Source organism: Numida meleagris, chromosome 1, assembly GCF_002078875.1.
Source record: "Numida meleagris isolate 19003 breed g44 Domestic line chromosome 1, NumMel1.0, whole genome shotgun sequence".
Classification (NCBI taxonomy): domain Eukaryota; kingdom Metazoa; phylum Chordata; class Aves; order Galliformes; family Numididae; genus Numida; species Numida meleagris.
In genome coordinates this window covers 65007870-65021518 of record NC_034409.1, presented here as the reverse complement: position 1 = coordinate 65021518, position 13649 = coordinate 65007870, and the positions used below count along the sequence as shown (strand labels likewise).

The following is a 13649-nucleotide window of genomic DNA, read 5'->3' as shown; positions in this document are numbered from 1 at the left end:
TTGAAGCTACATAAGCCTCATGTCCCTTCCAACCCCTACAGTTCTGTGATTCTGTGACCCCTATAACCAATTAAATATTCAGCCCTGTTTTATTATTATCTGGTCTCATACACATTCCTTAGTTTGACCTCATTTAAGAAAAGCAATTGCAATCCAGTCTGAGATGGAGGCAGCATCAATGTATGCAATAGGAACCTGCAACCATTCAGAAACATTTTAATCTTCCAGTTAGACAAAGATAGTGATCCCTTTGCCATTGCCAGTACTTGAAACTTGAGCAACCTGGAATTCCAGAGCACATCCAGGCGGCTGAACACATGACAAAATAGCAGACACACTACCTCAGCTGAGAGATCCAGCCAGATCTCTCATGATATTCTCATCAGACAGTTTCACCTGTCTTGTGCTGAGGGAGCTCTGCCAGCTTTCTCCTTGCATACCTTGGCTCCAAGAATGCGCAGTATTTCCCACTTAACCTCAAGACAAAGTGTGTTATAGAGCTGAGCGTGATCGCACCAGGAGACATTGCTTCTTAAAGTACTCCACTACCTCCTCTGCTGACCTCTTCCCTTCTTGTAGACCAATCCTTTGGGGCTTGAAAGAAGTCTAAGTATAATCGACAGCACCAAGCTGATGTCCTACAGAGAGCTGTGATGTTGCATGATGTCACATATCTCACTCATATCAAAATGTGTCAGCTGAAAGGGCCAAGAGGCCTCAAAACTGGTTTTGTAAAAGGCCTGGAAAAGGTCATTGCTGGCCATTAGGCAAACATGGCTTCTGTACAGGTCTCATACTTACAACCATACTGAACAAGGTCTAGGGAAGAAAGTTAAGTGTTAAATGATGACAAAAAAGCATCATCATAATTCTGAGTTTAAATTATTTTAATATCAGAAATTGTGATGGAGGATTAATGTTTTCACAGTACTCTGAAAAATTCAAAGGGTTAAGAGTTATAGATTATGATGAAAATACTTACAATGTTCCTCATGTGTTTCAACATTACTGTCAGATGAGTGGCCTCATAGGATATGACTAACTGTACTCCAGGTGTATCATCAGTTGACTGAGGACCTAAAAAAGGCCAAACAGTTTGATTGTTTAGTAAACAGTTTAGTAGAAGCGGATGTTTAACATAGCACAGAATTCATGAACTAATACATACAACAAACCACTGGCTGCTTAAATCAGCACTGAAATTAGAAAACATTGGCAGCGAGTGGGATCAAGAGAGTGGTCAGACATGCAGTTCTCATCCTCTTGCTTTTTTATACATTGACAGTGGGATTTTTGTTTTCTAATTGCCGCCAATCTGAATTTCAGTGGGAAATTTATTTTTTTGTTGAAAATAATTCTGGATTTTTTTTTATTACACTAATCAGTATTGCTGCAATTTTTCCATCTGTTTTTTTTTCTGTTCCCAGCAGAAAACCAAACAAAATAAAACAAAAAACCACACAAATGCAAGTTTCCAGACCAGTGCCTAAACAGCTGCAGATTTACAATAACAACTTCTGTGTCTCAAAGATTTAAATTCTCCCTTCCTTATTCTTTATTTCTCTTGTTTCAGGGTGGTTTTCAAATAACCCACTCCTATCACAGAATTTCTACTAAAATTAATTTACAGAGTTTGACTCAATTTCCACTGAAAAAAGCATTTTGCAGTTTCCAGGCAAGAAGGATCAGGCTCACAAAATGGAATAAATGACTAAGCATATCCTGTTCTTTCTTCCTTTTGGAAGCATTAAGTCAGCTGTCTTCACTGCCAAAAAGGTGTGTCCTTAAACAGGGACATGTGGCTTACCTGCCCCACAGAGACAAAGTAGAAAATAAAGATGTTTTTTACCACAGTGAACTAGGTAACAGAAAACACAGTAGTTGCTCGTTGGTATCTCTCTGACCATCTTATTCTGCACTGCTAATGCTGAGCACACAGGACATGAGCCAGTTTGCACCACTTGGCCTGAGGCCCAGGGCCCTCCCCACACTGTGGCAGCCCAGACAAGGCCTGTATGAACTGGCCTGTTTCTACTTGCACAAACAGGGATTCATTTAATGAGACCAAGGCTGTGTTGCATACAGTATTCTATATTTACTTTAGATGGAACAATAAGAACTTAATTCTGCTAACCTTACAATGAAACAGTGATCTCAAAGGAGCTGGGCTCTCTTCTGCCTTCCTCCCTACTAGAAATGTACCTGACCTGAAGACTTCAAACATAAAGTGCTGCTCCCCTGCACATGTCTTCAGATCAGCCAATGAAGCACCAACCTTAAACTCACCACAAGGCGAGATAATAAGACAAAACAATCAGCAGCAATTAATTCTTATCTTACTAAAAGTGAAGGGAATGAGAAAGGAAGGTGAGCATGAAAGAACTGCCGTCACACACTAAGGTTATGCACCTGCAAAAAAGAAGTGTTTTAGCATCAGGACTGTTCATCCTCAGTAGCAGACAGGATTCTCATATCTGCCTTTCAGTCTCAGCAGACACCTGTGCACTCCTTTGCACTCTCCATCTCTCCCTTCCACATGTGTACGAGAGCTGTTACAGCCAGGGTCGTGAGGGCAAGAAATCAAAACCTCTTTTCTCAGCCTTCACTCTGTTGTTCAGCAGAGGAAGCAGCAGAGGGGAAGTTGTGAAAAATAAGCCACGTTGAGAATAAACCAAATGTGTAACCCCTGGAGTGAACAGAGGCTAAAATAACTGCTAAGCAGATAGAATTACAGTGCTGTAATGTACTACTGACAGCCAGAGAGCTAGTGCAACTGCCATTTATCCTAAGGAAAGGAATTCAAATTAATTAAAAATAACAGTGGGTACATACAATTGCCATAATATTTTTTTCCAGGCAGTCTGGATATCAACACTTCTGAGTTTCTGATGTTTCGACTGGAATTTTAGAATAGGAAACCATCTCCAGCTTCTTCCCTTTGGAGACTACAAAAATATATTTTTAATCATACTCTAATTAGAGAAGGGCCTGAAACAGACTTTTGAAGAACTGACATGTTATGATGAAATCACTGAGCTAGGACTTAGAAGACTGAAGTGCAGCCCTTCATTTTTTATTCTCCCCTATGAGATGTGACAAATCACTTAACTACACTGCACCTTATTTCATTTGTTGTAATGCAAAGCAGGACCGTGAGGGATAAGGAAAGTGAGAAAAATTGTATGAAACAGTTTTTTTTTCCCAGGGTAACCAAAAGCCCACAAAAATCGTTCCCATTCCCAGCCCCTGCCATGCTATGTTGTGTCACCATTTAAAAAAAAAGTTCTGTGGACTTTTGCCATTAAGTTGCAATCGGAAACTTTGAATCTTAGGGCAATAACGACTGTAATGCAAGGGCGTTCTGCTTTAATGTAAGGGTACAATTCTCTTGAGGGGCTCTGTTAATTTTGGGAATTGCTGTGGGTCATCCTGAGCAGTTTAGCAAGAGCAGCAGAGCTCAGAGGCTGAATTACATCATTTGAATTCAATGGTACATTTTGCCTTTTATCTCCTACCAGTGCAACCACAGCTGAGTGTTTATACCCAGTGAAGGATATCTTCTTTGGAAGCTGGCATTTTCATTTCGGAAAAAACAAATGCAAATAATTTCTATCCAGGCTGAAAATAATGAAAGGCATGGACGATGAAAATGCATCTCTAGTTGACTATGTAAAACAGACTGTATGGTTATGGATATTACCAAAATATTTCTTCTTGCTATGTAATGATTTGAGCACTAACAAAAAAATCAACAACAACAAAAAAACAACAACAAAAAACCCAAACTCATCAGACCTACAGTGATGAAAATGGATGGAAAAAAAAGCAAAATGCAAGAAAACTGATAAACACAGAAGAAACATCTATTGCTTATATTTCATAATAGACAACAGTTTCTGTTAGCTAGACTCAGATGTCATAGTTTATGTTTTCCCACTTTCAGTGCTAAATTGTAGCCTTTTTGAAGTCTAGGTGGTTTTAGCTTCAAATAAAAATAAAATACACATACAATAATTACTTCCAGTCTGTCCAGCTTTGGCAGATGGACTTGAGCTGAGACTTGCATTTTTAGGAACTGTCACGCTCTACTTGCACTCCATTATATGCAAGGACCAAATGCCAGTCTGCTGTAGATACAGGATAAAGCTTCACTGACTTCAGCTGAAGTAAGATTTTCCTCCCAGGGACTGGTTCTTCACTCACAGGTGTCAGTGGAAAACTTGTCACATATCAAACAAGGACCTTGGAGCTGGACTGCCAACAGAGCTGGGTTTGTAACATTTTTTTATATGATTGGTGTCTGCATGTCCCAGCACTCAGGAGTAAATGCCAGCTGCCAATCCCAACTGCACAGAAACTCAAACACTGTGCCAGTTTATAATTTCTTTCATCACAGAACATAAACTCTGGAAAACTGTGGGTCTATTCTTCTTTTTGGATGAAAAAATTAAGGAAATCAGTATTCAAATTTAATTTCTTTTGAAGGTGGAATGATCTTCAGAATAATCAGTTACGTAGTTCTTTTCTTCATCTAAACAGTTTTTCTAGCACGATGGAGAACTTGATCTAAATATTTTGCACAATGTTTCCACTAGAAGCATTTTAAAACAAATCTGCATTAGGCTTTGCACACTGTATGAGAAATAGAAGCAGCGAGGAAGATGTTACACGGAACGCTGATTAAATCAATAGGGAAACAATAATTTAATACACTGCATTTTGTTTATGAACTGCAAAGAATATGGAAATGCTAATTAACAAAATGTCGCAGCTTTCATCATCTAAGCCAACAAGAGGTGCTTGTGGCCAGCAAACCAGCCTACATCCAACTAAAACAGGAATGCAACTTGTGGCAAAGGCTTTACGTTGAGAATGAGCAACTGCAGCAGATTAGAAAACTGTATAAGGTGAACATAATAGGCTACTCTCCTGAGAGAGCATTCACAAGGACTAGGAATTTCCATGGAAAGGCATATGGTACATTTTGATTTTTTAAAACCTTGGATCTTGCTTTAAGAGGACACAAAGCCATTTCTCCACAGCGCTTATGTGGACAGAAGCCCACTGACGTACACGCAACACTAATCATACCTGGCAGAACTGGACCTGGGTTGTGAACTGTTATAACCCATTGCAAAAACTTCTTAATTTTATAACTTTGGCAAAACAATCTCAATTTCTCATATTTTCAGGAGATAAAAATTCTAGAGAAGATAAATAAGAAATACAGTTTGATGTAAAAACAATATTTAGATAGATTTTGTTTCTTCCTTTTTCTTTTTTTTAAGGGCCATATTAAAAAAGTCTGTCTGTGAAATCATTCCTGATATCTGCTCTCACTCCCATGCAGCGTGCTTGGTATAATGAAATGCTGACAATATTCAGTGCAATTCAGAATCCGCCCCACTGGGAATACTGAATCAGTATTCATGTCACAGTAAATTTAGCACTGATTTTTAATCTCTTCATTGCTAGGAGCACAGTACAAATTCATAAATTTTAATTTTTATTTTACTGTAGTAAGTTTAATTACCTACAACATTTGTAAATTAAAGCTGTATAAAAGAAGGATGCTATCTTGATCAAAATTCATAACACACTTCTACTGGGCATTGGCTTTGTTATACATTGATCTTAACTAAAAGACTGAACGTTTGCCTGTGTAAAGGTTGAAAGAGAAAACAGCAGGCTCATGGAAAGCTGTGGCCTGTACTAAAGCCATATTAAACCTGAGTTATTATTCAAAATAGGTAAAAATGAAGGTGCTTATAAGCTCATAAAGCAACAAAATCTCTGGGTGAAGGATGCACTGTTTTTGTGGAAATTGCCTTTTTCCTGAAGGCTTAATGAAATTATTTCCCACCCCAGCTCTACTAACACCATTTCTACAGGGCTTTCTTTCAAATCAAGTGTTCCAGGGTAATCTCAGCAAACAAGAGCCCCTAGGGCCAACTGTGTCCTTCCCAGCAACCCCTTGTGTGTTATATGGCAGCTTGGCTTGATTGCAATCCTCCTGGCTTAGATGGACTCGTATCTTCTCTTACTCAAAGGACAGTTTGTAATAGTGTGCTGAATGTCAACACCATATCGGTGTAAGTCAGCTAGCTAGCTGGGGTAATGCAGAAATCTAACTCCAAGGACAAGGGGCAAAGTGTAGAGTAATGTGTATGAAATGTGTTCAAATGGCTAATTAGCAGTGCACAGCTGGTGGTCTCATTGCTGACCTAACTCATACGCACCTAAGCTCATCCATTTCCACAGTTCACTCCAGTTCATGACACTTGTACTCAGCTCTGTGCTGAGAGCAATCCCTTCCTCGCTGATCAGAAGTGGTGCCATATCCAAAGCAACTCAGCCCCAAATTCTTGATCTTTGTTTCTACAGAATTTAAACTTATTAAGCCCTGGTTTGGACTTTGTGCACTACTGGCATTCTATTAATAAATGTCAGCAATCTATTCATAGTCCAAAGGGAGATTTTTTTTCTATTAAACAATGGTTTTGTCCTGAACCTAGAATGAATGAGTCCAAACTTTAAAAGGCAGAGTTTCTGAGGAGGAAGAAAATGCCTCTGTAACTATACTACATTAATCTCTTCTGACCGTGTGGTGACCTTTACCTAACAGGTCCACTGAGTTCATAGTGAATCAGCAGATTGGGTTATCTGTCACACAGCTCTCATCAAACACCCACTAATCACGTTCTTACCCTTGTTTCTTTATTCTGTTCTCTGAATTTGATGTCATTGATAATCAGAAAAAGGGCTCACCTTTTGGACTATATTGTCTCAGGACACCACTGTTAAGATGTATGAGACTTATTTATTTTGCAACTTTATTGAAGACTGACTTCATGCTTTTGCAGAAGATACTCACACCCAGATCCTCTGTAGTAATTAGGCAACTAATGTTAGAATGTTAGCCTATGGATTCAGATTTCAAGTTAGATTCTGGTTTGGATTTTCTGATTCGAGATAAGATTCAGCGATAAGATCCAGCTTTGTATATTTCTAACACCTAGGCCACCTTCACATTATCCTCTCATTCTTTTGTACAAGTTAGAACAACCATTAGTAATTTCCAGTAGTCATTATGGATTTAATATGATAATGGTATATCCTAATCAAATAAACTCAACACAGGAGAAGTCTTCCAAAGGCTGAAAAAACAGAATGGGAATTATTTTGTTCTCATGAATTAAAAAGAATGGCCACAGCAAAGGAGTTAATAAAGCTCCTGTCTTCAGAGTTAATAAATTAACATGTAAACTAAATATGCTGAGCTACTTTCTGAAATGTGGCTAACTGGTCATCTTGGAAACCTTCTGTCACTTGGAGGACAAAACAGCTGAATCATTTTGGTGCAGAGTGCATCTGCAGATTTCTGCATGAGATTTTATTTTGCCTGAAAACTGACTGCTGAAGTTTATTTACATTGCAGAACTACTGCAGTGTAAGAGAACAAACATTCATAGTTTAGTCTATATGGCCTATGCTTGGGCTCTTAATGCTGTACTGCCAGAGATTAGATTAAATTAGTTGCTGCACAGAAGAGGGAAATAGGTTAAACATTATGGGAACATGCAGAATGTCACTTAGTAAGAAGTGAATTACCACAATCATTAATAATGGATGCAGAAGCATTAACATAATGTTTTGTTATTCACCTGCTCCACTCATTCTGAAAATGACTTTTGAAGTCACCACTAATTTTCTTTTCCTGTCCAAGTACACACTGTGGTTTGTCATGACTCGAATCCTTTCCTCTGGAACCTTCTCTGAAACTTTTGTTTTGTAAAACAAGAAGCCTGCCACAGTCTGTCTAAATAAATGTTTACTTTGCATATAGGCATGTTTATTCAAAAAGAAGTGAAGCAAGGCTGAGGAGAATATGCCAATGTGAAAGCAAGCTACAGGTCACATCGCTAAAACATTTTCAGACACTTTGAGAAGTCAGGAAGTATTTGTTGGTTAATCTATACATCTTAAAAAATATCGCCACATTAAACACTTTACTCACCTCTGCATTACTGTATACAATATTACTCATGAATTCATTCTTAGAAAACAGATAAGTCTGGTAATCCACATACCTAATGTCACAGACGATGCTGTTTCTGCCAAGGTATGTTTGGACCAATTCAGGAAGAAGCTGAGTACAAGCTCATTCTGAAAGACAATAAGAATACTTTGGGGAATACTGTATGCACACTGTTCCCTGAATTAGTTGTCTCAGAGCAGATTGCTGGTAGGCAGTGTATATATTGGAATCAGCAATGAAGGGCAGCCTTTCCCTTCCGATCACGGGCAGGAACCCTAGGGAATGATTTCCGCACAGGCACTGGGAAGACAGTAGTGCATCTCACCACTGTCTCAGGGAGGCCGTTTTGATGCCTACCTCACCCCTTTCTACCAACACACTTCCAAAAAGAGATGTGCAGTGTAGGCCATATATTTGCATTCTTACTGGATCTTCAATGTCTCCATATATGTGTTAGCAGCTGCAACTACATTTATAGTACCCCATCTGCAAAACAAATGCAGCAGAACACCTTTTCTAAATATTGCAGACAGTGTGAAACTTGTCCTTGGCACAGGACCAGCCCCAAGCACCTGACCTAACCTGTGCCCCCTTTGGATATTGTGCATACCTCACTTGGAGACTTAATGGACACTCACTCGGAAAAGGTCCATACAGAGTTAATTCCTACCAGAAACCAAAGTGGAGTGGAAAGCATGGTCATATTTCACCATCCTGTTTCAAGGAGTAATCCACCTTATGTACTGCACTATACCTTCTATTTTTACGTACTTCCCTGTACTGTGTTTGTAAACATATATAACAGGTAGTTACATTTAGTTGTGGAGAATTAAAACAATAAACCAAATCTCCAGGTTTGGGTATTGTGCAAGGCAATAAAAAATGTGAATTCTAAAATGAACTGTACGGATTCTGAATCAAAGGTGGACAGTAATTACATTTTATTACCTTGCTTATAAACCGTATTTCAGAATGGCCATTCTTTAAGACTGTTACAATTGCTACCTTTATATTGATGCGACTTGGACTGACACTAACAAATGGGCTGAACAAGAGACTTTCCAGATTCTAGCATTAAAATGTCACCATTGCTTTTTTCCTGGCCATGGAAAATGTGTCTCTTATCGACAAGATGTATTTCATGTAGTATTTGTCTTGTTTCTATTTGACAAGATGTGGCATGATTTGTGCAAGGAAAATAAAAAAGGAAGAGCTTAGTGACAAATGCAGATAGTGAGGAGTTAACATGTGGGTTCAGCAGACAGAAGAACAAGAAGTGTATGTGCAGCATGGAGATAAAATTAGGCAACTTGGATTTATTTTAGCAGTTGTCTTTTATTTTTCATTTCGCTGTTTGGAATTTTTCCTCCCACACTGATTTGTTCGTAAAAAGCAAATAATAATAATAAAAAGATGAGCCAATAAAATTATTTTCCTTGAATTGAAAGACAAATCATTAAGATATTAGCAGTAGGCTGCCAATATACCTGTCTGCTCTAAGCATGAGTAATTATTCCTCATCTCATGAGGACAGCTTATACCAGAAACTCCATGCACCTGCTTCAGCTTTTAACAGCTCTAAAAAGCCACGTTACTCACTGTGAGAGCTCCATTTGCTCTTTCAGCACAAGTCCCGAGGGCAGGAAATCTCAAGGGTTGAAAGAATATATTTTTGGCAGCTCAGCCTTTACTTGACAGCATTAGAATAAGCAGAGAAACTTAAGTAGCCCTTTGAGCTGAAAGATTTTGAGAGAAGTGGGCAGGAGATGGAAGGAAGGGTACACTGACTTGAAAGAGAAATAAAAAGTTCCACAGTGAACAGCTTGCTGTTCTGCCTTCTCTCCACTTATTCTTTCAGCAATAAGTGAACATATATCAAATAGTGGTTTGTAAACAGGAGGTGGGAAGCTTGTTTCAGGTGAGAGTTCCAAATTCTCATTCCTAAAGGAAAGAACACTCTGAAACAAATGACATTTGGTTTAGAAACAAAGGGGAATTGGTGCAGATCATACACTGGGCACATGATGGGCACGTACACTGCAGTGCCACAGCACTAAATTCAAAGAATCCCCATTCTGAGTGTCCATCTTACTCAAGAGGCATTGAAGCACACGGAGAAGCAGCAAGGCTGATGCTGGCAAAAGAAAACAGGCTAGACTGCAGGGGCAGATTTAGCAGTCTCTCCAGGTCACAGTGCTTATGAATAAATGGAGGTGCTCTCTTACAGGTTTGCTGCGCTAGTTATTCTGCACACTGATACTCAGAAGACAGCATTTTGTCTCTGAACTAATCTGTGTACTGCACAAAACACTCATGCAGATTTCCATCAGCAAAGTGTGTAAGTACCTTCTGAAGATCACCCCTCTTCAGCAAAGCACCAAAGCACATGCTGAACTTCCAGGTGATTCGTAAATCCCACTGAAGTCAATGGGATGTCAATCAACTGGACTCCAGTCCAAGACTGAAGCACTTGCTTGGAGTTAAGTATACATTAATTACATTGCTAAGTAAGACAAGACCCATCAGAGATTTGAACACGTGTGATCAAGTGCACACAATATTTAGGCAGACACAGTCAGCTTCTGAACAAACAATTGTTGTTACAAAGACATGTGACCATAGGTGGGAATCTTAAGAGACCATGTGACAGTCTTGCTAGACAGGCAGGCACTGAAGAAGACAACAAGAACTCACCTACCTTTTATTTTTCCCTTCTGGAATTATCAGGTTGAAATCAACAAATGGAAGTTCCCTAAGATGCCATCCATCTTGGGATTTTTTAGGAAAGCGTCCTATCAGTTGTCTAACCATTCTTACCCAATTAGATAATTATTTAAAAGATATTTTTCCAGATCACCCCAAAATATTAATTTTTAGAGGAGCAGCCAGGTACATATAGGTGCACCAGTGCTGGTCTGGTTAGAACTCATACATGACCTTCATTCAGCCATTAGCTTAAAAGGGACAAATTCTGCCTCCACTTACACTAGGATACAGCTGAAATAAGCAATTTCAGTGGCATCAGGGGAGCTGACACATCCTTGCACCACTGTAGCACAGGAGAATCTGTCACTGCTCTCCATTAGAGCCTAACTAGAAAAGCACTCTGCTGTTAGTGAAACACAGCCAGATTTCAAGCCAGATTTAATTTTGTTAAGAAGAGCAGTCTCTCTGCTTTCAGCTTTCTTTTCAGCTGTGTTAGAGTAGATTTGGGGTCAGAGAACACCCATGCGCCTGTTATACTTTAACGGGATGGAGGAGCAGCAGGAAAGAAAGAAACCAGAAAAAGCTGACCTTATGGCAGCTATTATTACTTCAGGAGAGGACAGGGGAAAAAAGAAGACTTTAAACCCTCCCCATTTGGGCTCTGCTTGATATCTGCCTGCAGGAATAAAGGAGCGGAGGGAGTTTAAGGGACCCACAAACCTTAGGTGCACTTTGTATCACCGTGTTATATCATTCCATACAGGCACCGCTGGAGCTATTTTCTCAGCTCTGTACATCTCAAGTAGCTCCAGCGAATAAAATACAAATGAAATATGGGAAGCTCTTATCAAATGTTGTTACTTTTATAGCAACTGTTAAAACATTACTCACTCCAGAACCACACCATGGGTCTGGTTTTCACTGTATGTTTGAAAACGAGTGAATGTAATCTACAACCATTTCCATTTACTTTGACTTCGCGCCCTTTCACATAGCCTCCAACTAACCAGAATACCTTTTATAGAATCTATTCATACGTGATACACTGTAACTGCTTACCTTCCTGCACTGGTTTATCTCTGGCCTCCCAGTTTATCTCTGGCCTCTCCAGATGCTTGGATTCTTAAACAGAAAATTTTTATAGAAGCAAAACTCAACATAGCTCATCTCTCTGTACTAATTAGCTTACTGTTCACCTACACTTGCTACACTTCTTTGCCATTAGCAGTACCCACTGTGATAAAGAGCCACCTGAAACATCCCTGTCCACCACACTCCCACACAAAACCAACTGATGTGAAAAATATGGAACAAATAGCATATGCTTATTTAAGGCTATGTAGTTTTGTAAGATCACTGTATCTATATAGTGTCTGAGCTGTACTATCAATAACAATACCCACAAATTAAATGCCGCTTCTTTTAAATAATGAGAGATGGGGAAATTATCCATAGAAAGTTAGTAGCTTCCTGGTCGCACCAAATACACAGCATTGCTACACTGAACATTGCTTTAGATTCAGTTTTATATTTTCATTTGTAATTCCCAAGCCAGGTGCAAGTTGTCCTTTAAAGATAAGCAAGAAAACATTCAGCTTAGTCAATATCTAACATGCTGCTGCTTGACACTAGGGCCAAGAGCAGACTCAGTTAATGGAGACTTACCTTGCTTTTGTGTCCACAGTGAGCAGGCAACTTCCTACAATATTGTATAAAAATGACAAGCCACTAGGGCAGCCCTAATTTACGCATGTTGAGATTTGGGCTGCAATCTCCACTCAGACCATCACTCAATTGGAGTTATGAGTGAAATAGAGAAAAATGTAAACGTACAGGGCAGCAGTTGACTTTTGCAATAGATTTTATTTATACTGTAAATGTGTATTTCTGTCATCCTCCATGTTATTCACCTTCAATTTATTTTTCCTTGATGTTTCACCTATTGTTTGTGGCACAACTTGGTTGTTTTGCCATTTAATGAAGTAAAACTCCCAGAGCCTAAACAGTGCTGAATATGCAGCCTTGCTTATCCTGATCCAAAAGACCCAAACATTTCAGCTGGATCAGTCAGTTAGCAACAGTGCAGCTAGTACAAAACTAAATATTCTGATGATGTGAGCACATATATTGCCATTGATTTGAGGGGAGTAGAATGAAACTTAAAAAGATGCTGAAATACGTTTTTGATCCTGCCCCAAATGACTCAATATGAAAATTGACTTTTGCGTTTTAGTGGTTGATGTTATGAATACAGCTTGTTGTTCATGTACGTAGTCTGGTGGTGCAGTTATTTATAACCGAGTGTTAACCTGAATTTAAAAAAAGCACTCCTATTCTAGGAAACTCTTCAACAAATGTCTAAGAAGAAATCAGTGAATGAGGTTTATAATCAAAGTAAACTACAGACTTGATAAAATTCTTCAGGCAGAAATGGGCATAAGCACGCATTTACACATTTAAACTAGCCTACCAGCAAATATTTCTCCAGCTGATGTTTCAGCACTTATTGGATCTAATACTAACATTCAGGGACGGAGAACTGCGGCTTGGTGTTTTTGTTCTTCAAATAAGAATTTGAAGAAAAATTTAATTCCATTTGAGCTACAGTATAACTGAGAAGGCAGCTTTTACCCACATATCCTCCTTTGTTCAATCAATTTAGCAGAAAAGGTTGGTGACATTCTGATCTACTCTTAATCATAACACGATTTTCATAACCAAAACTTAGACTGGACTGAAAAGCATGCACTTAAGGCATGGCTGAGGAATGAGTTTGGATATAATCCAATTCTTTTTTTATTTCTAGGATTTTTAATTACTTAATTGGCAGAACCAAGTGTGCAGTCAGTCTTGTGTGGACTTGACTAAACACTCTGGTGCTGAAAAAAGGTGGTCGCTGATGTCC

General features: G+C 39.0%; 1 protein-coding gene across 4 annotated transcripts in view; it reads right to left on the bottom strand.

Moving 5' to 3' along the window:
* Positions 1-13649, bottom strand: part of PIK3C2G (phosphatidylinositol-4-phosphate 3-kinase catalytic subunit type 2 gamma) — a 313307-nt gene that overhangs the window by 22108 nt on the left and 277550 nt on the right. For all 4 annotated transcript variants that reach the window (XR_002436670.1, XM_021390880.1, XM_021390901.1 and 1 more), the window contains 2 exons: positions 8091-8166; positions 983-1077 (listed from right to left, as the gene is read on the bottom strand). Coding sequence is in view for 3 of the 4 variants with exons in the window: in XM_021390880.1 (XP_021246555.1) it covers positions 983-1077; positions 8091-8166 (171 nt within the window). In the remaining variant the exon portion in view is untranslated. The remainder of the gene's footprint in view (positions 1-982; positions 1078-8090; positions 8167-13649) is intronic.